Source organism: Corvus hawaiiensis, chromosome 21 (genome assembly GCF_020740725.1).
Source record: "Corvus hawaiiensis isolate bCorHaw1 chromosome 21, bCorHaw1.pri.cur, whole genome shotgun sequence".
NCBI classification, from domain to species: Eukaryota; Metazoa; Chordata; class Aves; order Passeriformes; family Corvidae; genus Corvus; species Corvus hawaiiensis.
Genome location: NC_063233.1, coordinates 6,441,962 through 6,468,534, shown reverse-complemented (window position 1 = coordinate 6,468,534; position 26,573 = coordinate 6,441,962). Strand labels below are relative to the sequence as shown.

General features: G+C 45.3%; 2 protein-coding genes across 6 annotated transcripts in view; both read right to left on the bottom strand.

The window, feature by feature from the left end:
* CDK5RAP2 (CDK5 regulatory subunit associated protein 2) overlaps positions 1 to 10,256 on the bottom strand; it is a 72,399-nt gene extending 62,143 nt beyond the window's left edge. For 4 of the 5 annotated variants that reach the window (XM_048325454.1, XM_048325453.1, XM_048325455.1 and 1 more), the window contains exons 1-8: positions 10,110 to 10,256; positions 9,907 to 9,968; positions 9,193 to 9,260; positions 5,404 to 5,514; positions 4,528 to 4,604; positions 3,655 to 3,775; positions 2,055 to 2,206; positions 1,003 to 1,165 (exon numbers count right to left, since the gene is read on the bottom strand). In XM_048325454.1, the coding sequence (XP_048181411.1) occupies positions 1,003 to 1,165; positions 2,055 to 2,206; positions 3,655 to 3,775; positions 4,528 to 4,604; positions 5,404 to 5,514; positions 9,193 to 9,260; positions 9,907 to 9,968; positions 10,110 to 10,162 (807 nt within the window). In that variant the 5' untranslated portion in view covers positions 10,163 to 10,256. Of the gene's footprint in view, positions 1 to 1,002; positions 1,166 to 2,054; positions 2,207 to 3,654; positions 3,776 to 4,527; positions 4,605 to 5,403; positions 5,515 to 5,687; positions 6,009 to 9,192; positions 9,261 to 9,906; positions 9,969 to 10,109 lie in introns of those variants that run through there. The other variant, XM_048325457.1, reaches the window with a different exon arrangement.
* A 4,057-nt stretch (positions 10,257 to 14,313) lies between these two features.
* MEGF9 (multiple EGF like domains 9) overlaps positions 14,314 to 26,573 on the bottom strand; it is a 50,173-nt gene continuing 37,913 nt past the window's right edge. The window contains exons 4-6 of the mRNA XM_048325987.1: positions 23,887 to 24,030; positions 22,730 to 23,002; positions 14,314 to 19,274 (exon numbers count right to left, since the gene is read on the bottom strand). Of these exons, the coding sequence (XP_048181944.1) occupies positions 18,820 to 19,274; positions 22,730 to 23,002; positions 23,887 to 24,030 (872 nt within the window). The 3' untranslated portion in view covers positions 14,314 to 18,819. The remainder of the gene's footprint in view (positions 19,275 to 22,729; positions 23,003 to 23,886; positions 24,031 to 26,573) is intronic.

Here is a 26,573-nt window from a genome sequence, read left to right as displayed (position 1 = left end):
CAGAATTATTTGTTTTAAAAAAGTAATCATACATAAAACCAGAGTTGTGCAAAGGTATTCATCAGATTTTTTTCTCCAATACTGCACCCCAAATGATCACATGTACTCTGTCCACCTCCTGTGAAATGATTACAGATGATGCTGCTTTCACCTTGACACACAAATACTCTTGTGAAATCAGGGTGCTTTTTCCTGGCACAGATTGATTTAATTGCAAGATCACCCAGAACCGAAAACTTTTAATACCTGTAATCAATTCAATCATAAAAGATTCTTGACACAGACAAAAAAAAAGTGTGTAGGTACTGAGCTGAGCAATATTAAGTTTCAAAACAAAAGGGAAGAAAAATTCTCAGATGCCTGACAGCCTCCATAATTAACTTTCTTAATTCTGCCAGCTTTAATTTCTTCTTTGAATAACCAATAGGAAAAAAAGACAACAAGCCTCAGGACCTCCTTCTACATTCCAGCTTTTAGGATCTCTGTCTTCCTATTTAGGAGCCAAGTGAAACAGAAGAGTGATTCTTGCACCTTTTGTAAGCTAAAGGGCAAACTTTGCACTTTATTTCATGAGATCTTTTCATGCCTACCTCCCTTACCACAGCTTTTTTTCCAGACCATAACAGCAGAGACACTTCCCAAGAACAAACTCTCAAGTCACATTCTTAACTTTTATAGCAGTTATGTCATCCAGTGAGGGATCTATTAACATCCAGGATTTCTCTAATATATACTTCTGTAAAGCAATTGCACAGTATCTATTACAGAAGCATAAAGTCAGTGGGAAACACAACCTCTCACTGAATGAATGGATAAATAAGGATGAATATTGCCAACCAAGCCACAGCATAAACCATGAATGGTAAGGAACCAGAAAATGGAGGAGGAAATAATATTTTAAAAAATTGGCTGATGTCACTCACATAGCATCCTGCACAAAACCTTTAAAATCCTACCCCCCATGAGATTTAAAACATATAATTGGTCAGACAGTTTCCTCACCTCTATCTCCCCATCCTTTTCAAGCCTCAAAGCAATGGTAAGTTCTCTGATTTGTTCTGCTGGCAAGTTCCCATCGGAAGAGCCACTCTGAGACTTTTCCTTTTCAAGGTGCTGAATTAGAGCTTCTTTACTTTTCAGTGACAGATTCAGTTGCTCTATAAGCCTAAAATGATATGATTTTAAATATTAATCTTGCACCATCTACCACCAATTCTCCAGTCATTGCAGTAAATCTTGCAGACAACTCCTCTAAGTGAAGACTCAAGACAATACTTGCAGAACTCAAGGGAGGACTTTCATAACCCTGGAAAACATGAAAAAGTGCTGTAACCTTAACACAAGCAAACAGGGTTGAGCTATCTGCAAAGTGCTCATTATTTTCCTCCAATACCATTTCAAATATCAACAGTTAAGTTTCAATATTTTACTTGCATTGTCCTTTACAGCACACACAAAAACCTTATTAATCTCTTTCCTTTCTTAGCTCACACACCACATCCTTACGTGCCTTCACCAAGTGTCCATCGAGTACTCAGTTTCATCTAAATTTGTATCTAAGCTGGCTCTCATTTCACATAAACAAAACAGAAAAAAAACCACTAAAAACAAGTCAGGTCAGTGATGTTGTCTTTTGCCAATGCACATCTTCACACTTCCAGTGTTCCAAGAACAATAACAATGTTTTCTGACAGACCTGAGTGTTACACATGAAAACTTTGCAGCATAAGATGCCATTCCTGATTCCTCATGTTTTGTAACCTGGCTTGTAAAAGTATTTCTAACAGTGCTTCTCTTCCCATTAAATTTACCTGCCTGACCTAGGAGCTTATGTCTCACACATCCTGACCCTTTTAGGCTTTCAGAGTACTTTTAAAGATGACTTTGCTACACAAAGCTACTAAACTGGTTGCTGTTCACTCCATAGATGGCCAGTAAGTCTCCTGTACCCAAGAGTAGGACCAAACTGATCAAACCCAAACCTATGCTGACTCTTCACACTTTAACAATAAAGAATTCCAGCAGTTAGAAACATTACTCTCAACAGTTCTGACCTGTCTTTCTCAGCTTCTGTAACCTTGTCCATATCCTTGGCTGGGGCACTCATAATTGAAGCAAGTTTCTGCTCAGCAGCAATTCTCAGAGCTTTCTCCTTCTCTGTCATTGCAAGGGCTTTTTCCACCTCTTCTTGGGCAGCTTTAAGATTCTGAAATTAAAACACACAATCCTGATGCCTATAAGAACTAAATGCTCATGAATTTTTTCACATACTGAAGTTTCTTCTACCCAACATACGTCAGGATGTCTAGTTTAGGAACTTTTACCAAGTATTTCAAGCTATTTGTAAATGCTTCTGAACTCTGTGTCTGCATTTTCAAGATTAATCCACTTTCTGTGGTACAGAAAGAAGGGAAATTGGTTGCAAAGAAATAAATAATACCCTAACTGATAGCAGAACTGGAAACAAAAGTACCCCTATGCTATGATTTTAGATTTAGCAATTATAACATGGTTTTGTCCCACTGTCCTCCCACTATCATAATGAAAAGCTACACTTAAATTAAAGAGGTTAAATAAGGGCTTTTTTTGTTCAATAAAATTAATATTCCAAAGCTCACTGTAGCTAACTGAAACTCTCTTACAATATTATAAATGATGTTGGAAAGAACTGATAAAGTATGAACCAGACATTTTTCTCTTGAACAGCAAAAGAAATTGAGATAACAGCCACAGATTTCAGTCAACTTCCTCTGGGTGACCCAACTCACAGAAATGGAGAATGCCAAAAAAAAGACACTTGCCTTATACTACATCAAATTTGATTCAGATCTTCATTTTTACACTGTAAGCTTCCCTGCTGTGCTCACCCAATTTAGCTTCTTATGAAATAAAAGCCTCCTTGTAGCCTAACAAGTCATACCCCTCTTGCTTTCACATCTAAATTAAAAAGTATTTCTTTGGGGGAGGGAGAGGAAAAGCTCCTTCCCCAGTGAACTTCCCCACTCAGCCCCTCTCCTGAAAAGCTGTTTTGCCAACAGTCACCTGTCAATCCAGAACTCTGAAGGAAATTAATCTTTGTTAGCACTCCCTGGATCTATATAATTACATGGTGCTGTGTAAACCTGTGACTAAAACCACACTGCAATGTTTGAATTCATAAGCAGAATACAATTAACGTCAGAGGCCAACACTATCTTTGGGCTACAGAATATAGTTGATCTCCATGAGATTAGAAAATCTGCTCTTCAACCTATCAGATCTGGGAAACACCAGCCTGACTGACTGATTTGGGACAGAGGAAGCAATTTAAGAACTTCTCTACCAATTCAACAGCACAAAGAATGCTTTCAGAAATGCCAGTTCCACTAAAATGAATAAGAGGTCATGGAAATTGCCCTTTCCTCCTCCCTCAAGGAGCTCACTTTAAATGGACTTCAATCATCCTTGTAGGTCCCTTCCATTTACACTACAATTCCCCTGTAAAGTAACCAGAAATGGCTCAGCAATAAATACAGGATAAACCATCTCAAGCATAGATAGTGAGGAATGAAAAAAGACATTATGAAAATATAGGTTGACCACAGTATCAAATCTCAGATAACAGCACAAAACCAGCAGTGATTTCTTATTATTCCTTCAGCTGTGGCCACTTACCTCTTCCAGAAGGTTTATTCTGCCAGTCAGCATTTCCTCCATCTCTTGCATCTTCTTCTGTGCCTCTGTCCCACGCTGCACTTCAGCATCACCACCCTGGGCCAAGCTTTCAACTGCCTTACTGAAAGACAGTAACACAGACATAAATCCCAGGGCATATCAACGTGGAACACATTTCAGGTGCCACTGGCTGATGGATTATGCTCAAGCACCTTCCACCTTCTCTGGAACATGCTTATCACTTTAAGGTTAAATACAAACATCTACAGACTGTACAGCAATTTGGGTAGTGTCCATTGAGTTCCACATACAAGCCTTGGCACAGTGGATAAAGAAGCATTTCAGATGTATGATGAAAAAGTGAAATATTTCCTTTATGTATCTAAAGCTTCCAAATACACTATAAAACCTTCAGCAGAGCTGTGTTTTCTACAAGAAGCAGCACTGAAATAAATGAAGATATGGAGCTGCTGAGATCTCTCCATTTGCCTTTTCAGTATTTGTTAACACCTCGTGGGAAAAGAACAGGTAGAGTTTCCTTACTCAACATCAGATGACCACTCCTTCATGACTGCCACCTAAATTTTGCTTTCTAGTATGACCTTGTGCAAGGCTCCCTTCAAAGCACAGCAATACCCTTTGAGCAACCTGGAGAGATCAAACAAAATTCATCTGGTCCTCAGGAAAACAAAGAAAATTCCATTGCAATTGAGGCCCATGGGGCAATCAACAGCTGCCAGCCTGGATTAGTTTTGAACAAGACATTTCTAGATAAGTGCCCTTTATCTCTTCCAATTCCTAAAGCATTAGGAAAAAAAACCACATAGAAACAAGTCCTAAGTAATGGACATCAAGAAATAAACTGGTGCTTACTAGGCCTTGATGAGTAGCTTCTCCCTCTCCTGCAGTTCACGCTTCAGACTTTCTATCTCAACTTTCAGCTCAATGTTCTGTGACAAAAGAATGAAAATGTCTGGAGAGAACTGGAAGATCACCCAGCCCCAAAGTTATTGGCAATGTGTAGATTACTTTTTGCTTGGACCAGCAAATATAAAGTATCAGTGGGCTAAGAATAGACACTTAGCTGTTAAAAGGCATATTTTGCAAGGTTCAAGCCTTTCAGAAATATCAAAAGCATTCAGGACCATTGCACTCAAGCAATACAAATCCCCTACACACACACTTAACTGCTCTAATGGGGAGTACTGCATGTCAGTTTGGGAATTTCTAGGGTTTCCAAGCATATTTTTCTTAAGCTACAAGATATTTTATTTTCTTTTAAAAACCTGATTTCATCAACAGTAATTTTAGAATTATTTTATTATAGCCTGAGAAAACCTCTCATGATGTAATTGTACAAAGAACTCCTTGGCCCAGAAGCTGACAAACACTTTCAACACATCAGCAATTACATAAAAATCACCAGTGGAGAAGACGAGGCAGCAACACTCAGATGAAACTGTGATGTACCCAAACATCAATTTATGTTCTTAACTACTGAAACATGCATCAAGAGAGACTCAAGTTTCCATCCCATTATGGAAAAGAGACCTGAGGAAAACACCTGTTTAGGGTTTAGGTCACTTTAATTTTGTTATTACTGAAAAGGATAAGGTCAGAATAAAACAATCACACCAAAATTTCCAATAACAAAAGAAGACTAAGAAGACAAGTGAAATAGGCAACCTCCCCACAAAACAAACTCTTCAAAAAGAGACACAGTTCCAGGGTGTTATTCTAAATGCCTACGATTTTGTAGATTTCTTCAGTGGGACCATCAAACTTCTGCTGCATTCGCTCCTCCAGAAAATAAATACGAAGTTTCAGGTTGAAGTTTTCTTTTTTCAAATCAGTGATTTGCTGTGAAAGAAGAAATAAAAAAAAAATAAAAAGCAGTAAAGGACAGAACTCCGCAGTGGCAGCGACTGCTCCCCACAGCAGCACCAGCACTGTCCCCTCCTCCAGTGCCGAGAGCGAGAGAGGAGAGAGAGAGGAGCCGAGCCCAGCCACTCACCCCCCAGCCAAAATCTCACCGTATCTCTGCTCTTCCCAAGAGAAAGTTCCCCAGCTAAGAGAGTGCAGCCAGCTGCACCCTTCCCCTTCTCCTCCTCCCCACAGCCACATCCTTTGTCTCTTAAGTATCAGTCGTTCCCAGCTCTTCGGCGACAAATGGGATAAAATTCCGAGAGAAAGAAAAGGAGAAAAAAAAAAAAAAGGAACAATCCTAACCGGCAAAAGTTTTGCTTTCAACAGTGCAAGACTGGAATTCCACCCATTCGCCATAGTTAAACTCGTACATACATGTAGGTGACACACACACACACACACATTCAATTGTGAATGTGTTAATTAAATATATAATACATATTCTTGTGCCCTTTAGAATATTCCTAAAGTATCAAAATACTGACTAACTTTACACAATAAGAATTCAGGAGAGATTTTTTAATTTAACAACATTAAGTAATTCTTCTAAAAGATAGAACTTGAACAAAATACAAGACACCATGTTGAAACAGAAATATTTTCTAAGCAAAAGCCTGGGAAGGCAGCCTCATTAATGGGACCCAGGTAACTTTATTCATAGCAAGAAAAGCCACAAGCACACAAGTGAGCCTAATCGAACAACAATAAAACCTTTGTGCCACCCCATAATTCATGGTGCAATTCTTTGGGGAAAAAATTGCTTATCACTTTTAACCTTCCTTGTAGAAGCAGTAACTTAGTTGATGGTTTCATTAAAGAAAGGAGTCTGCTCCTAAACTTTTTTAAGAGACTAAGCATAAAACATTCATTCAAATAAGACTTGTGTCCCGTGCCAGATGCTTTCAGCAAATGGAAATCTAATATGTTACACAGGCACTAATAAAATATTTATGTAGGTTTTTCCAGAACAGTACAGTGCTATTTGTAAAAATTATTAGCAATACAATTTCTAAAATATTTAGCTTGTGAAACCCAAGATTACTCTCTGTAACTGCACTAAGAACCTGCATCTGCAAACAATTCTGTTTAATAATCCCTGCCCAGCAAGGTGCCTCATCATTATTCACAAAAGTGAAAATCATCCAAGCAACTAAAAATCCTACATAAACTTCGTGGCTCATTCCCACACCCTGAAGCAACCAGGGTAGATCATTCAGTAGATCAATCCCAGCAGTCCCAGCTCATTCAGAAAAAGTCCAAGTGACAAAAACACTCTGAAGTTGTACCAGCTGAACTTCTAATTAATCTCCATACATTCAATATATTTCTGAGTCAAAAGGAAAAAATGATTTCAAAAGAACTCAGCATTTTTCAACTCTTGTCACATGTATAAACCAGAGTGCTTAAGGGTAATATTTTCAAAAGGCAAATGAAACAGACTATGTAATCATAAACTAAGGAGTGAAACAAATGTCATCTCTGATGTTCACTTTCTTGGATGAAAGTTGGAGCAGGCAGACAATTTAAAAGTTATTGGTTAATAAAAGAGAATGTGTAAAATGTGAGAAAGTTCACACTGCAAAAAGATTTTAATGGCAACCCTCTGAACTTACACATTTGAAGACTCAGTCTTAATTACTTTATGCATTTTGATTTCTGTATTTAAACAAAAGGAATGAAAACCAAGACAATGACATATACACTGCACAGAATATTCCACAGCATGAACAGCATGGCAGCAAATCCTAGCTCAGATTAGCTCCTTTCCAAGTCTGCATGGAGCCAGTTTTGTGCATAAGGGATCTGTCAGCAGTGGCTATGGTTTCACAGCACAACAGTTTTCAACTGCAAAGGCTGTTTTAGATTTACAGCAAAACTCTAAGTGGGTTTGGAGAGACAAGAAAGAAACCCACAAGCATTATTACTCAGCTCCCTAACTTGATACCCATCACCCTTTCTGTTCATGAACACCTCATTACTGATAACAAGGTCCTCCTTAGAGAAGCTTTTCACTTTGCCCATGTAAACAGGTTTTCTATCATAGGATGGTTACCTCTATATTGCAACTAAGTGGGACACCATAAATAATTCAAAAATCTGCACGTCCAACATTATCCAGCTCAGCATCTTCTCCAGGTATAAACATTGAAGGACCTTTCCTACATGGATCCACCTTTTAGCCCATTTAAGGGTCATTACATTCATCCTGTTCTCTCTGAGCTACAAGGCCAGAGCCCATTCTTTTCATTACATCCTTCTTATAGCCTGTATGAACAACAGTTATAGAAATAAGTTTAATGCTGTTTAATGTATATTCTTCTTCCTTCATGTCAATGGATCTCTGAGCTTCATTACACTGCTGGCATCCATAAAAGTTCTCATCCCATGGGAAGTTTTACAACTCAGTTTAACATGAGGGGTCTGAACATACCAGAATGCCAGACCTGTGGGGAGGCCCCTGCTCTACATCACACAGGACAAACAGCAACAGATTTTTCCTCCGTTCTGAAGTTTTTTTCCTGTGCCCAAGAACCCTGCAGCTAGTAAACCACTTGCAGAATGTATATTCTGGACTGAGGTCTTTGGCACACATCACAGTAAGAGATTTTAAGTACATACTAATGCCAAGGCAGTGTCTTGTCTAGCCCAGCCAACACACAGGAACAAGAAAGAAAGGGAAATAGATACAAACTGCAAAAAACATCCTTCACCGAGGCTTTCCAAAATAAGCTTTAAATTCTGAGCAAAGAGCAGAGCTTTCTCCTCAGGAGGATGTAAGGCCACAAGAAAATGAAAGAGTTTATAGGAAACACTCATTTCAAACACAGCATTGCCACAAAAGGTAACAGCAGCAGTGCACTGAAACTGCAGACTCTTGACACAGCCCAAAGGCAGCAGCCACAGCCTTTATCTGCAGCATTCATCTCAGAGATTTTAGATTGCTTTCCCCCCGTACCGCTTTTCCACACAACAATAAATGTCTTAAAGTTCTTTCCTCTACTCCTTAACGGGGAAGTTGTCCTGCAACACAGCCCAATCAAATCATCATTCAGCAGATATAAACAACTGTCTTACTCAATTTAAAAAGCCAATAAAGTTAGTGTGTTTTTTAAATCTAATGTTTTCCTTTATATTATAGTAAGTGCCAAAATACTTTAATCTACAGAATCATCACAATGATACTAGACTTTTACTACACAAGCATTCCAAGCACACTCATACTATAAAGTTAAAAGGCATTATACTGTAGTCAATGAATTAAAAACACAAATCCTGCACTAACCTAAATGAAAATAAACTTGATGCTTCCCTGAAATAAATCAACAGCAGATGTGCAAACCAAGTTCTGATGTTTCTGGTGAGCTGCAGGAGCTTTTGAGCAGAGGATGCCAATTTTGTTTCACAACAGTTGGCTGCTCTGAACAACAAATTCCCACCTCGGCTTTTTGAAAGCAACACTTAAGAAATGGAGGTTCAAAGGGTGGACAGGGACATTCACCTGGTCACACCTCCAACAGCTGACACAAACTAAGAGTCAACACTTCAGCCAACATGCTGGAAATACCTCGGCCATATATTGTCACCGAGTCTTACATTAAAAGTTCTGCTTACATTTTCATAGTCCTTCATGGTCCGAGCTCGAGTTGGTGAGACAGTGTCTTCTGCCACGTGTGGTACCACTAGACATTGAAGAAGACAGAACAAGTTCAGACAGCAGAATCTCTCTAAGTAGGGCTTCAATTTGGCAAAGGTCTACATTAATCTAAACATAACAAAACCTTTTGGGAAGGGAGAGAGGCACTGCTTGGCCCTCTGTCTACATTGTATGTTAGTACCTACATTTCTTTCTGATGACAGTAAGCTCTCTATCACTTGAACTCCCAAATTCCATCACCCATTTAAATTATGATGTACACTGGAATTAGGCTATATGAGGTGCACTGTCAGGAATAAATCCTCATAGCAAGAAGTGGATGATGCACAGTGTGCAACTTCCCTAACGCTGAGCAAAATGCGAACGGGCAGCACGGCCTCACTGAATATTCCAAGTGTTTTAAGTACACGCTGCGCAAAACCGCTGATCATCTTATGTAAGGCTGAGAGCCCTAATGACCACAGGCAGCGAGCACACACCAGTGACGCCAGGAGCTGCTGACGCTCCATGGTCTTAAAAACCCTAAAATTACCTTAAAAAGCGCATCACTTAAAAGCCTTTGTTTGGCCTTTCTGCCGCAAGTTTGCGGTTTTTCCCGCAGGTTTGGAGACCAGCGCGAAGCACCGAGCCGGGGCAGGAGTGTGCGGGCTCCGGCCGCGGTCCAGCCTTACCTTGTCCGCCGGGCGGGCCGGGCTGGGGGTTCTCGCGGGAGGTGTCCGGCAGCTGGAGGCCGCTGACGTCGGGGAAGAAGGAGGAGAGCGCTGAGAGCAGAACACCCGGGGGGCTCGTCCCCCGACCCCCGCCCGCGGGCCCGGCCCCGCCACACGCACCCGCGCTGCCTGAGCGCATCCCCGCCCCGCAGCTCCCTCCGTACCTGCCGTCGAACGCCAGCGGCAGCGTCAGGTCCTCCCCTGGCAGCGAATCCATGGATGGGCCACGCTGTCCCGGCGCCTTTGTGCGCGGATTTGGCGGCTTCCCTGGAATTCAAACGCCCGCAATCGCTTCCGCCATGTTTGCGTGGAGCGAGCTGAAGCCGCTGAAGCCGCCGCGGAAGCGCGCAGAGGGCGGGCGCAGTGGAACCCGAATGGGAGCCGCCCTGTTGGACGAGGGCAGGCGCCATGTTGGCTGAGGGCAGAGCGGGACCGGTGCTGGCCGGGCGAACGGGGAGAGAGCGGCGGGCGCCATCTTGAGTGAGGGAAGGAGGCCGTGGCCTGAGGTGACGGGAGGGGAGCGCGGACAGGGTGATCCTCGCCACTCCCCGGGCCCTGCTCCGAAAGTAAACCCATTTGGAAGAGGCTTTTGAAGGGAGGCACCAGGCCCCCGGGCTCCTGCTGAGCCTGTCAGAGCCGCTGGAGCTGATGTTTACCATGTTCCCCGCAGCGCAAAGCCGTCATTGGACTTGGCGGAAGAAATAAACACGGGTTAGTTCCACATTCTGGTCACTGCTCATCGTAACGGGCAGGGGTGAAGGCAGCTACTGTCATCATCCGCGCAGGCGGATTTTTAATTAATCTGGGGGGGGTTTTGTAAAGCAAAGTTTGTAAGCGTGTCGGCTCTCCCACTTTTGGGAGGAAAAAATGCATCTACATTGGACGTTTAAGAACACTGACAGCGGGAAATGCTGAACTGGATTAAATGCTGCTGTTGCGGCCCGTCCTACACGGGGCATGGCCAGGGTAACAGTGCCAGTCACAAGTGCAGCTCCAGACTCTTCCTTGCTGTGCATCCTTGCCCTCCTTTAATTAATTTAGAACCTGTGTCCAGGATTGAAATACCTCCTTGCAATATTTATATCATCACAGAGTCACAGAACTGTTTAGGCTGGAAAAGACCTCTGAGATATGGAATCCAACCTTTGACCAATCCCCGCCTCGTCACCCAGCCCAGCACACTGAGTGCCACATCCAGTCATTCCTTGGACACCTCCAAGGACAGCAACTCCATCACCTCCCTGGGCAGCCCCTTCCAATGTCTAATCACCCATTTTGTGAGGAAACTTCTCCTGATGTCCAACCTGAACCTCCCTGGTACAGCTTGAGGCCGTTCCCTATTGTCCTTTCTCTTGTTCCCTGGGAGCAGAGCCCAACACCTCCCCAGCTGCACCCTCCTGACAGGGAGCTGTGGAGAGGCAGAAGGTCACCCCTGAGCCTCCTTTTCTCCAGACTGACCCCCCCCAGCTCCCACAGCTGCTCCTGGTGCTCCAGCCCCTTCCCCAGCTCTGTTCCCTTCCCTGGACATGCTCCAGCTCCTCAAGGTCTTTCTGGTCACAAGGTGCCCAGAACTGGACACAGCACTCGAGGTACCTCACCTGTGCTCAGCACAGGGGACAATCACTGCCCCGGTCCTGTGGCCACACTACTGCTGGTACAAGCCAGGAGCCATTGGCCTTCTTGCCCACTTGGGCACACCTGGCTCATGTTCAGCCACTGTCAACCAGCACTTCCAGGTCCTTTTCCACTGGGCCACCTTCCAGCCACTCTGCCCCCAGAGAGCATCAAGTGGTGCCTCATGCTGAGACTTGCTCTTACCATTCTCTGTAACACAAGGAAGCTCCATCCCAGCAGGACACTCACCTGGCTCACCCACGGGAGTGACCCTGTGCATTAGATTTGGTTTCCTCTTCTGGATTTGGTTTCCTCTTTGGTACCAACTCAGGTCAGGTTTCACTCACTTTCCTCTGGGCTGTCTCAAGGGGACTCTTACCTGGCCAGGAATTAGGCCACGGATAAGGGCTGACTGCAGGCCATGAATTCTGTGAGCTTATTATTCCCAGTTCTGTGAGTTTATTATTCCCAGTTGTCCTGGTGCCCTGTGAACTCCATTTCCTCCATGTACCTGCACTAGCTCACTGTTTAGATTGACACTCACCTGTCAAATGCCCCAGACTGGTGGGAGCAGCCACTGCAGCTCTGGATGTGTATGGTTGTGGTGGGCTTCCTATCCTTGCTTAATTCTTTCAGCTTCATGGGTACAATAATGTGCATGATGGAACTGCTGCAGAGTCCCAAACTGCCAGGAAGAGCCAGGCATTACCCAGCACAACTAAGCTCTTAAGTCCATCTCCTGTCCAATTGGACATGTCTCATGCTTTGTGTTTGGGGTCTGATGACCCCAAGGGATGTTTAGTCCCTTCAACACCCCCATTAGAGACCTCGAGAGACAATGGTCACTTTACGTGACTGAAACCCTTTTGCAGTGGCCACTGGCAAACTGAAATTAAGTTCACAAAATCAGGTCTACCATACGGCACCAGGATCTGATCAGCCAGGCTGAAATGTGGTTTTTTCTCGTTTACAGAGCAGATCTTCATAAAATGAGTAAGTTCACTCACTTGAAAGGATAATAACAATTTGCTCTTGTTTAAGGTTTCAGAGAGATGTTACATATTTGATGTAGGTCTTTAAATCAGCATCCATCAGCCACAAGTGCAGAGTAAATCACTCTGCACACACAGCACCTCTGTCTGCAGAGTCACAGCCCATGTCCAACACACTGTAGTCAAAAGGAAATCAGCAGAGCCCTCCTTGTGTAGTTTATTACTTCATAAAGTGTCTGTCTGATGGACAAAGATATGGATATATAGAGATACATCCCTCTCTATCTTCCCTGGAAGTGTTCAGAACTAAGCTGGATGGGGCTTGGAGCAACCTGGTCTAGTGGAAGGTGTCCCTGCCCATGGCAGGAAGTGAAACGAGATGATCTTTTAGGTCCTTTCCAACCCAAATCATTCTGTGGTCCTATGATTCTATGTATACACACAGCCAGGATGGAGATTTTCCCTGGGTAATTTTACTGCACTGCCCAATGTTTTAAAACCTGCAGTAGCACCTGCAAGGGGCAGAAAGGACAGGGAAATGTGTTGTTTAGAAGCAGTTAACAACTTGCCTTCGGATAATCTGCTTAATGTTGTTTAACCTTAAGTTTATTAGTAGCACATTTGGGGAGATTACACTAAATCCTCATCCCAGGAAGCCATGTTGGAACTTTCCTACTTCTCAAGGCAGCCCCAGATCCTTCCCACCTCAGGAAGAGAGTCCTAAAGGGAGTCTGGGAAAGAAGGACTTCTGCTGAGTGCAGTGGTAGGGCTGAGTTGAGCAAGACGGGAGCCAGCTGCTCGCTGTGCTGTGCTGGCATAAGGAGGGCGGATGTCACCATCAGCTGAACACGCGTCCCCCTCACCCTCCTGTTCTCACTCCCTGCTCTGCGGACCTGGTTCACTCAGTTCTGCCTCCTCCTCGTACAGCTCACAGCAAGATTCTTCCTAAGTTAAGTCATACACACTCCAACTGCTCTGCTAATGCAAATTAGGTGTCAATAAACTCCCTTGAATTTCACCAGTGTGGCCATTACTTACACAGCTCTGGCTCAGTCAAACATCTGAATGAACACTTAAAACCACGTGCTCGCTCAGTGTATGAAGCCTTACCTCTCCAAGTTCTTTGCTTAATAAAGGGCTGAAGAGTCAGACACAGCTTTCACAGAAAAGAGCCTTTAGCAGTTGTGTTTGCAAAACAAATACCAGTTTCCTAACTCTGCCAAGTGAGAAGGAAATGCAAGCTTTCCACAGGCCCTTCTGCAAACACTCCCAGAACTGTGGATTTCAGAGTATCTGTAACAAAAATGGCCTTTGAAAGACATCTGTGGTCATGAAGAAAAATCTGATACAATAGCCTCATCCCATTTCCAGCTTTGCTCTGAGGGTTTTGTTGTTAGTGACTCACATCTCTGACAAAATGTGTCCATGTGAATGATACAGAAAACAGTGGGAAAACAGTCTTTGCCTGTGGAGCTCCCAAACAGGGCTGAGGGGTGGGATGGTTCATTGCAGACACACGAGATCAGAGGGCTCATTTTTTAGCTGGATTCTCTGACACAGAATGTCAACTGTGCTTATGAATATCTATGATAGAAAACACTTTTGTGCCTTGGTTCTCATCTCACATACAGGGGCATAATGAAGGAATAATTCTCTTGGAACAAATGTTATTACTGGGATGAGATTGGATTCAATCCTTTCTGTCCCTGAGAAGACTCTTGCTGAAATTCAATGAACAAAATCACAAATGCAAAAATCCAAGTGACATAGATACAAATTATATACATTTATTTTTATTCATTTTAAATAACATTCTTCTGTATAAATTCTTACATATATTCAAATCATACACCTTTTTTTCTTTTTAGAAATGCATTTGTAAGCATAGCATATGCTTGGGAGACGCCGTATTTGGATGTAGAGTGAGACTGATGGTTTTCAGATGGGAGCAAGTACAACTTTTAAGGCCCACATTTTTCTTATTTTAATCCATTCCTCTGACACATAAAGAGCAGAGTCCTGTGGGAGCTCACTCTAAAACTTCACTTTAAAGAGAAAACTATTTTTATATCCTTTATTTAAAGGAGACTCTGCAGACTTTCTGCCACATTTACATTGCCTGTAACATTTAAGATGATGATGCTGCACAGGAGTGGTTAACTGGCCCAGGGTACCTGAAGGATGCTGGATACATCCCCTCCTCTTTCCTAAATGCTTGCTAAGTTTGCTCAGCCTGGTCCAAGGGAATTATCATTCCAGTGGCTGACATCTTCTGACAGCTCCCCAGGGCTAGTGCTCCTCGTAGCTATTTCCAGCTACAGTGGTCCACAAGATTTGAGATCATCTCTCCTCATTAACCCAACCACTTTTCTACATGTCTGTTGCACTCGGTACTCATCAAATGCTCCCCCAAGCTGAGAGCCCTCCAGGCTGCCCTGGCCCTGCCCCACCCCAGCTCTGTGCCCTTCATCTGCTCATTTTGTCCTCTTGCCTTTACTGCTTGCCGAGCTGAACTCACCCCAGCCAGACCAGCTGGGCCCTCACACTGCCAAGGATCGTGCCTGCAGCTCCTTTCCCACATCCACCAGCCCTCCTGCCCTGTCACACCTCCTCTCTGCTCTGCAGCTGGTGTCCCATGCCCTGAGTGCCTTTCTCCATGACAGCCCCACCACTGCAGCTGGACAGCATTCCCAGGCAGAAGGTGCTGCAGGTGGCCCATCAGGAACACCACGTGTACCTGTATTGCCACCTCAGCCCTGCAAGTCACAGAGATGCGCTCCCCTGGCCTCGCTGGCTGCTCAGCTGGGCCTCAAAGCAGCCCTGAGGGTCTGCTTCTGATTTACCTGCCCTTACCCCAACCTCAGGACAAACCTCAGCACCTGGGAAGCCTCATGACAAGCGATGACACATGTCATGGTCCTGGTGACCCTCAGTACCCTGGCACAAGTGTTTGAGCTCTGCTACCCCTCCACATAAAATCCAACCCAAGGTGATGGAGACAGAACCAGCTCAGCTTCTTCCTCCCCTCCTGTGGTGCCAGGGGAAGCTGCACGATTGATAAGAGCACAGACGATCTGATCTCACATCACCAAAGTCAAACTGCTGAAGCTGTTTATTCTTTCCCTGCTGAGGCACTGATCTCCTTTTACAACTGTTGTTCCTGTGTGCCAAGGCCTGGGTGGCAGGAGGTGGCTGCTGTGTCCCTCCTGAGTCATTCTGCCATTTGACAAGCATGGTGCCAGTGCCACATCCTCACTGTGCTTCCTGTTCAGGAACATCCTGTGCCATCCAAATCTGGGCAGCCAGGTCCTCCCTGTCCAACCAAGCTTCCCATCACATTTACCAGGCTGTCTCCATCCCTTCAATCCAGCTGTGCAATCCACAGGCAGCAGCTGTCCCACCCTCCCCTGCAGCCCGACTGCAGGGCATCCTGACTCCTCCTCTTCCCAAACACAAAGCCTTTGGGGTATTTTGGAGGTCAGAAGCAGCCCAGGTGTCAACACCTCCTGTGCTGTGGCAGGCAGGAACTAGGAGGGTTCAGCACCTGAGCCCACGCTCTGCTTGAGCAGATGGTCCTTATTTCTACAGTGAGCCAAAATCCAAGCCTGTTCCTGTTACAGAGCAGCCCACAGTCATAGCAAAATTTAAGGAAGAGGTGTTTTGTGGCAGAAATGAAAAAACTACTAAAGTATTTTAGAAACATTAAAGTGAACAACCTGTCCTTTGCTTTGCTTGTTAACATCAGTCCCAGAAGCCGACACTTCCTAAATTACCTTTCCCCACCCCATGAAGTGACCAAGTGCAAGTGTGTCGCTAGATCAGCACCTCTAAATAATTACAACTTTTAGGAAACTTTCTATTTTGCCACCACTCTGCTCTTTAAAAGTTTGATGAGTAACTCAAGGATAGCAATATCCAGATTTTCTTCTCCAGTCCCCCCCCGTTTTATAACTATAAGTAACATTGCTCTGAATGACATGAGCCAGATTTATTACCTGAAGTATAGGACCTCACCCAGGCCCACTGCAGGCAACAGGAGCTTTTCCATCAGCTTTTTTCCAACAGCTTGGGCCTATATGCAATTACACATTCTGCCCTCACCACTTCTTTTGGTCATCCTCAATGATTTTCCTCCTTGCCATGCGCCTCATCTTTAAATCAGGCAGCACATTTTTGAGGCAGAAATGGCATCTTTCAGCATGTGTTTGAATCACCTATTTCCCCCCCACCCGCAAGTTTCCAAAGATAAGAAAAACCTCCTCACAGCACCAAAAATCAAATAAATAACCACCATGTTCTCTCTACCATTTCTCATCTGAAGAAATATTCACGTTTTCCTGGCTTAGAGGACACATCCACCAGTTCCTGCATCACCACTGCCCCACCATGCACAGCAACTCAGCTGCAGCTCTGAGGCCGGGCAAGAGTGAGGGGAAATATTTGTTTCTTGCCTGGTTTCCATGCAGTAATTTGATTTCCAGGGGTGGGACTAGTAGCACAGGGAGCACAGCCCCTGCCCTGAGGCACACACACTGCAGGTACCAACCCAGGAGCTCCGAGGTGTGACCTCCCTGTGCTGTGCTGCCTGTTGTTCTCTCTGCTAACAGCCCACCAGCCCCACACCAAAACCAGGGGGATCTGTAAAACTTGTTCCCTGTAGGGTTTTTTTCACAGTTGAATGCCCAACACCAACTTGTGCTACATTAAATTCTGAAAGCATCTGTGCACTTTTACCTTCTGAGCCTTGAAGCACAGATCTGGTCCTGCGAGCTCTTAATCTCAAAGCTGTTTCCACCCAAATCCAGGAGTCCTTTGCTCTTGGCCCTCAGGAGGCCAGGGGGCTGAGCTCAGCCCTCCAGCACATCCCCCCTACCGTGTCAGCAGGGATGGCAATGGGTTCCCTCCACACGATGAGCACCCACTTGGGAGAACTTCAGCCATTGAGCCCAGGCTCTCAGTGTGTTTGTGACAGTGTATTTGCATTTTATATAGAGACTTAAAAGCAAGGAATACATTGGTGCATCCAATTTTTGGACACCTACTCAGCCCTAGTCATGGCAACACTGGTATTCACTCAGTATTTGAAGGAATGGCAAAATTTGACAGATACAAGTAGGGAGCACTCACATTTTCTCTAAAAAAGAAGTTATTCAATGACAATGGAAGAAAAGCTTTAAGCAGTCGGTGTTTGCCAGAGGCCCAGCTCCAACAATATTGCCATCTCATTTACAGTATTTTAAACAATCCTCATGTTTTTTTTCTTTTTTAAACAACGTCACTAACCGCTGTACAATTAAAACCTAGAGGATAAAACATGACCTGGGGAGTGGGGGAGGTTGGGGAAGGGGCTCATGGTTTTGTTGTTGGGGTTTTTTTGGTTGGTCAGTTGGTTGCTTGTCTTTTTTACAAATAATTACAAATACAATTCCAAGAAGATATATTACATTTTATATACAGAACACACCATTTCTATCAGGGTAGGGTATTAAGCCTGGCTTTTATTTTTACATGGCAACCCTGAGATGTCTTCTTGTCTTCCCTTGCACAGAAACTATACAAGTTCATTAACTCCTTCTAGAAAAAAATGGATTGCTATGTCTTAATAGCATCATCACCCTGTATAAATACTCAGAAAGGGAAAAGCTCAGTATCTTCCCTCACTCAAATGTTCTTGTGATTTTTTTTGCTGTTTCCCTGCTTAGTGGGAACAGATAATGGTGACTTTTTTAAGCGTGCAACTCACTCCTCTACTTGCCTTTTGGTAGCACAGTGAACAATTACTTCCCTTTTTTTTTGTCCTCCTTTTCAAACAAGTTTCTATCAGGAACTAAGATGATGCCTTTCCAAAGACCTGTTTCCTGAAATTCCACTGTTAATTCATGAGCTACTTCTCGAACTAAAAGATGAAGACACAAGTGTTGGGTTGGCTGGAAACCAAGTAACTTCTGATTCCTCATCGGGTTCTGCTCTCTCCACCCCACCACCTTTTCATTAAAAAAAGTTTCAATTCAGCATAATCCAGTTCATAACAACAGTGAATTCTATGGATCTTTATGGAGAACAGGACACAGAATGCATTTCACCACACTACCTGAAATTCAGATGTACTACACCGTCTTCTGTTCACCTGCAAGCTACAGCACGCCCGGCACAAGAGAGTATCTGAAGAGCAAATTCCTCGCCGTGGAGCCTTGGCACGGATCCTGATACCCCTTCCACAAGCCCTGTAACTATTTGAGAAGCAAACTTTGGAATAGCTGGATGACTTCTAAGCTTTATAATTATGCATGGGAGTCGTCAGTGTGAGCTGTCCATTCGGGGCCACCTCATTCCCATCATCTTCCAGCAGCCCCGACACGTCAGCATTGGGAATGCTGTCATGGTAGCTGCTGAAACTGATGTTGTCCTCTTTGAGTTCAATGGTCCAAAAGGGAGCGTTAAGTTTTCGGTTCTGATACTCACGGTACATGTAGACAGCACCCACAAAGCCCATTAGTAGGACCACAACAATGATGATCACTGTCAAAATAATGATGTTAAACTGAGTCCATGAAACATCTGCGAGAGCAGAGGTGCTGTTGTCAGAGGAACTTACAGGAAATACTGTCTGTAGAGTTGTTGGTGACAAAGTACTGTTTAGCACTGCTGTGGAAAAGGATGTGGCCTTGGTGTCATTTGGAGCAGAAGTTGTAAACTCTGTTGGTTCTGGGCCAAGAGTGGCTTCTATAAGACAAATTTTAAAATGATCAATAAGAAATCTGCTGAGCTGAAAATCAAACACAAACATAAGAGATTTGACATTTATATAACAGTTATTATGGCAACTAAGGTTACACTGTTAAAACTGGTATTTTTTCAAAGCAGTTTAGAAAATGTCTGTCCAGGGTTGTGTTTGGGGCTTTTTTATATAATTCTGTGTGCTAAGTGCCCATGGACTACAGGATTCCTCTGAAAAGTCTGGTGCTGAGGGACAGGTGCAGTAGTCATGATTCAGGGTTCAATACAGGAGCTCATGATGACAGCAAGTCCCAGTCCAGCTCCTGTTCAGACCAGGAAAACAGGGCTTTACCAAGCTCAGCAAGTTTGGACTCTGTACCAATGTGTCCCTCGGTGTCTGTGTGGGCTGCACATTCAGACACAGCAACTCCAGGAGCTTAAACCCTTCATAACCAGTGCACCAGATGTAGGATTTTGTTCACAGTATTATTATTTCTGCCCTACTTGTACAAACAAGAAGATCAAAACTGAAAAAATGAACCACAAGTACTCAGCTGTCCCAGCATTTCGCAGCAGGTTCAGTGTTTGCACCACTTTAGGTAAAAGGGCAAAATAACCTCAGTTCAGCTTTTGAATGAAGTCATGTACAAGCCACATGGAAATCCCCAGTCAGCACAGCCAGAAGCAGAAGGTCACCAAATCCTAACAACAAAAAAAGACTGTGGATGTTCTTCAGAAGCTTTTGAACACAGCGGAGGCCGGTTGGGATCCTGGTTTGGTTTCAGCTGCTGGCATATGTGCACACAGGAAGGATCAGAACATGGGAACTACCAGACTATGCTCTGTCTTTTCCTTGGCACTCAACAGCCAAGAACCTGCCTGGCTTCCAGCAGCCATGGGATAACTCCCTTCTCAGTTCAGGAGTCAGGTTAACCTTGAGATCTCAGAAGTGGGATGCAAATTCATTACGCCTGCATCAAACCTGTTGAGCTACAGGCCTCAGAGAGCACCATAAATCGGGAGTATTAAGCTCACAAATGTAGCTAATAAAGCATTTCCTCACATGAATAACCTGATCTATTTTAGGTTCTCAAGTCCAAGCAACAGGAACACTCCACAAGCTGAAGCCTCAATCAGCCAGAATGTTCTCTGCACCTATTGCTCCACAGGATTCTCTGCATCCTCTTTCCCACTCTCTTCCTGCCAACAGAAAAGCAACTTCATTTTAAATCCACGTACAGCTGCAGCAATTACAGCTGATGGTGCCATGCTGTATGGATCCAGCTTCCAGCTCTCCTGAACATCTACTAATTATGATTGAGGAGGAGAGTCACTTCCGAAGGACTAATTTTGCACTAAGTTGCATCTCCAGTGGCAACAAGAGCTGGAAATATTCAGCACATGTCCTGCCACAGGCCCTCAGGGGAACTCCCACAAGTTAACTTTGGGCTGTCACATTCCCAGTTCAGGCAATCAGGAAAGAAATTCCTCTGGAAGGGGCATCACACACCTAACTGAGGTTCCTGCTCAGACTCCCCTTCCTGCAGCAGCCCCTCTGCTCTCTACAGCTCCTGCCTTAGGTTGATAAGGACACTCAGGATGCTGAATGCCAGAAGGCATTTCTCTATGGGATAACAGGCAAACTTTTGCAATAGGAAGCAACATGACAGGAGCAAGAGGTTCCTGGAAAATCTCTGGCTTTGGGAAAAGGGCATGAGGAATTCAGTCATCCTTTCCAAATTCCTTCACCAATACTCAATCCCCAGCAAACCCTGCCAGTAGCTATAAGTAGGGAAAAAACAGAACTGAGACAATGGCTGATTCACTAGAAGGAAACAGCACTTTTCTGGGCTTTATTTGTGAGTCAGCATCAGCTCAGGGCTGGCACAGAGGCCTCGGGTGAAGACATTTCCTGGCGCTCCCAGAACGTCACAGTGAAGTGCCGGGCTCTGGCCCCGGCGCTGCTTCCAGGCCGTGACACAGCGCTGCCTGTTCCACTCCCGGGGCCGTGCCAGCTCTCCAGATGTCCCAGAGCAGCTCCTTGTGAGCAGCAGCTGCTCACTCAATGGGCTGCTTTGGCAGCTTTGACGGGAGCATCAGATCCAGCTGCTTGATTGAAGTGCCAGCTCTGCAGAGCTGCTGCTGCCTCCTGGAGTGGAGGAGCTCTGGTGAGAGCCCACACGCCCATTCCTGGGGAGGCTGCAGTGCTTGGGTGGGTGGCACAGAGCCACACTGCACCAGCACTAAGTCCCTGCTGTGCCTCGCCATGGCAGCAAGAGCACCACCTGCTCTGGGGCTGAAAACCCTCACTTTGGTCCTTTGAATATCCTCTCTATCTGCCTTGAAAGCACCAGAATCCTGGTCAGGCTTAAGACAGGATGACAGGATACATGGGGTTGGGCTGAGCTTTGCCCAGGCTGTACAGAACCTGCTGTCTCATTTCACCTGCGACCACTGAAACAGAGCTTGGGTGATGATTTCACTCCAGAAGCCACTCAAATGCACTGGTGATTTATGAAAACCTTTACCTAAAACAAGTTAATGCTCAGTAACCTCAGCATGTCAGTTTTTAGGCAATTTTTGTTTAAGGAGCTAGAAAGAAGCTGCACATCTTTTAAATTGCTTAATAAAAAAGGGAAAACACAGGTGTCAGGGAGAGGGGAAAGCTCAAGGAGCATGTTCCAGCCCCCTTGAAAGGGGACAGGCTTTCCTCACATCAGGAACTGGATATAAAAATGCCATTAAAATAAAACTGAATGGTGAAAACTGCAAGTACAAGCAAAGCCATACATATGAATTTTAATGGAGCAAAGTCATGTGGATCCTTGCACAAAGCCAGAGCTGTGCAGGGGGAGGTAATGGATGAGCTGATGCAAAGTGCCATTTCCAGCCCTGTTACAGCTAATGAGCATCCAACTTTGTTGTATTGATCATCTCCCTGAGCAGGGAAGGACTCTGTGATTACACACCCAGAAAGCAGCACAGGAGTGAAAACCACATTAGCTCCTGATGGAAGATCTGACTTGAATCTCTGTCCATGACAAGGACAAATTTGTGCCCAAATACTTCCCTGAACTCTGGGTTCTTTCATCTACTACATCACACTGGTAATGTTTCCATGCATGGTGCTGGAGATCCACCAACCTCCAGATAACCACTGAAGGAACAACTTCAGAACCATTTTCTCTCATTCTACATTAAATACACTACAGATAGACTGGTTTTTCCAGCTTGTTCACTGGCAGTGCATGCCAGGGTCTGGAATCAGGGTGGTCACAGAGCTAACTCTAAACCATCCTTCAAGGCCAGTAGGCACCAACGTGTTAAAACGATCTGGTTTTCTCCTCTGCACTAGAGGCCAGATGAATCTAAACCAATGTGAACAATTAACAGCATTCCCTCTCCAACCTTTGGGCAGCTGCACAGTGAGCCTTGACACTGACTTGAGCAGCACTTTTTACCTTTCCTGGTGCAGTTGGTGCCCCCGGGGTCCCTGCTGTAGCCCTCCTCACACAGCTCACAGTGGAAGCCCGTGGTGTGGTACAGACACCCGATGCACTCTCCGCTGTCCGGCTGGCACACGCTTGGGGACAGCGCCAGGTCCACGTTCCCGTTGCACTTACACCTCACACAGATGCTGTCCGAGTTGTAGTAGCCCTTGTCACACTGGTTGCAGTTGAGGCCAGTGTACCCTGGTCTGCACCTGTCACACCTCGGGACAGTCTCGCCAGGCTCTGGAGAACACAGAAAGCAAAGCAGGGATGTGCCACAGCCTCTTGCAGAGACACCCTCGCTGCAGGATTTGTTCTGTGGGGTTTGTTCTATGGGACCTGACCACAAGACACCCTGACAGAAATCAGCAGCCACCAAGTATTGACCAATCTCATATTTTGAGCTGAAAATACAACTTTTGAACTGCAGCAGTTTCTCTGTTAGTAGGGGAAAAAACAGCTTTGGGGAGTTCTGATGCCTCGTACCAGCCTCACAGAGCAAACTTGGCACGTTGCTAAGGAAATAGATTATTACTCCTGAACATTTCCACCTCAAGCAGGCAATTTCAGAGAACAGCTGAACTATATTGGGAGTCCTTGCAATCCAAAAGAACTTTTGGGCCTATACAGAGGCAGCTTGCTTGCAAAATTGATTAGGGAAATATCAAAAAAAGTCTTACATATGATTATTACAACTCTAACTTCTCTCAGTTACATTTGGGGAATCTCTGCATGAAGTCCCATGGAGGTGTTCAGAAGCAGACTCAGAAGTATGGAGGGCTACTGCTGAGCATCTCCTGCCCCTCACCTGGCTGCCACAAGCTCTCTGCAAAATTTTGCAGGCTCTTCAGAGCAGACTGCAGCAACACACTGGGAGCTGGAAGTAGACTTTAAGATCCCTTCCAAGCCAAACTATTTTGTGATTCTGATCACTCCCCTGCACAGCTGCTCTCCCAAGAGGCAACACAGGCACCAGGACCCATCACAGCAGGTGCTGCTTCCACTGCCCACAAACAGGAGCTCCACAGGCTGTAGAATACCTTGCTGGGCTGACACACTCTGAGGGGCAATTTAACTGAAGAGAGCAACCTTCATTATGAGGAATTAGACCAAAGCAAGAGCCTCACGTATGTGGCAGGTGCCGGTGGATGCCACGATGGAGCAGGGGCAGTGCTGGCAGCCGTGGGCAGGATGGGTGCTCCGATAGAAACCTTCCTTGCAGAGCTCACAGTGCTTCCCCTCGGTGTTTCCGTGGCAGTCCAGGCAGGTGCCTGCGGAATGGAGAGGAGAACAAGCAAACATTCAGCAGCAGGAACTAGAGCAGAACATTTGGAGCAAGAACCTATGTGGAACACACTCCATTATCAGAGCTCACAAGTGGTTTTGGATGCCCTCTGGCCAAAACATGATCCTGGCCTCTTATGACCTTCTGATGCTCATCCCCTCGCTCCACACGTACACAGATAATGTAGAAAAGCAGGTAGCCCCAGCAGAGAGGCCCCACAACTCACCACTAAAAGGTCACTACAGGTAAACACAAGTCATTGGTGTTAAAATTCTCCCCAAGGAAAGCAGTTTCAGTTTGCATTTGTACCAGTGAGATGAACACTGATGCTTCAAGTCCCCCACTCTCATGAGGGGTCCCTCAGGTTTATGCCTTTGGTTTTTTGTGTGCAGCCTCTTCCTATACATGAAAGCTGGTGGTCAGGGGTGAGGACGTGCCACTGTCCTGCTTTGGGGACAGGCAGCTCCATCCCACCAGTGTGGCTCCAGCTCCTCCACCCCAGGACAAGGCAGCAGCAGTCACTGACATTCCCAGAAAAACAGAGCCACCTGCCCTTCCTGGGGAAGCCCCTGAATCAGAAGCTAAACGTGCCATGTCTTCACAGACACCGTATCCTTTGATACTACTGTGACCAAGAAGAAAAATCTCCTTCGTTACAAAAGCACAGCCTCTATCCAAAGCCCATCCATCACCAGGAACATGCTGTAATTCAGCTGGCTCCTCGGTGAGGTGGCAGGGAGCTGATGGAAGATTTGATTAAATCCCATGTACCAGACTGCAAAGGCAACAGCCCCTTCTATAAACAAGAGTGGCACAGAGCAGTGTGAGAGCAGACAGATTCACTGAGCTGATCCAGCAGTGTTGCTGGGGGATGGAGAAGTCTCATATCAACATCAACTACAGGAAAAAATCCTGACTGAGGTTTATGCTGACTGTTATGAAGACCACAGCAGATTTTATTATTAATATCAGAACAGTTTGGCTCCCTCACAAGCCTGACACGGCTCCTGCTCCTCAATTCCCACAGTGATGACTCCACAGCCAAGCATCCCCAGCCAGCCTGGCATGTCCTTGCAGCCAACCTTCATGCTAAGGGCAGGAAGCAAACCCAGGAAGCAGCTGATTCACCCACCCAGCAGGGCCCTGCCAGCACCCTCTGCTCAGCATCACCTCCCACACACTGTTTGCTCTTCCCTCGGCAGCCTGTCAGGCATGAGCCAGTGGTTTTTGTGGGAGAGATGTCAGGGTTAGAGGGGGAAATTATGTGCTAGACTTGGCTTCTCCAGCTGCAAACCTGGATCAACTGTTTCAGTGGGATGGATGTCTTGGACAAGAGAAGTTAATCTGCCTAGTCACAGCAAGGCTGCCTTGGACCTTGCTCCCCAGGCACTAACAGGGGCATAAATCTGGAATCCCACCTGTGCTGCCTTGGTCATTTCAGGACCAATGTCTTTCCCATCAGCAGAAAACACCCACATCCATCTCCACGAGCCCTGCAAAATGGCTGTGTTTCCCTGAGTCAGCACGTTGCTCAGCCAGGCAGAGCACACACAGGCTTGCAATCAGGTATCGCTGTGGAGAGCCTTAATAATTAATAGCACTTCTCATCCTGATAATTCCCTCAGGAAGGATCAGACCTCACAGGACCCCAGCTGGGAAGCACCAGCCCACCTCACTGCACCGACACACCACAGAACACAACGGTCATGGCAGAGGAAGTGCTGTCAGCTGGGGAGCTCCTGCTGCCCAAGTTATTTATTTATGCCTAGTAATTTTAAATATTCCTTCTGGACAGAGCGATGCCAAGCAGGAGCCGGCTGCAGAGCCGGCAGAGGGAGCCCAAAGTACAGCATTAATGGGAAAAAAACCTTGAAAATTTGACAAAGGCTACACAGAATTGATGTAAAGCTGAGGAGGTCACACAGAGTGCAGTCTCTAGAGCAGGTGTCCGATCTAATTTTTAATCAGCTTTGTTCTCTGTTCTGGTTTTGTTTGGTTTCCTCAGACACAGCAGCAAATAGAGCAGATGGCAGAAAATTTAAAAAGAAAATAAAAAGAAAAAAATATTTTTGTCAAATCAGTAATAGGTCATTAAGCAAAATGAGGGGTTTTCATTGCAGTGCTGTGAGCAGCACTGGGCAATCCCAACAGAAAGAGCAGCCCCATCCCAGGGGCAAGGTTTGTTCTGGATTTTCTTTGCTAAATCGAGAGCAGGAGGAACATTGAGGGGAAAAAAAAGGAAGAGCAGATTATCCTCCCCCTTCACAAAACCTACACACCCAGCTCCAAATCAGCAACACAGCTGATGTGTGCACAGCTTTAGAGACAGCCTTATATCCTTCAATACTGGTAGGACATAAGCACATACAGTTCAGTATAGGAGTGAATGGAGTAATTCATCCTCAAGGGAATGCAGTAATTCACCCACAGGGAGCGCAGATCCACTGCCCACAGATCAGGGCATTCCTCCACTGCAAACACACAGCCCATGAGGGAACACCCGGGCACAAATTGCCCAGAAATAGCTGA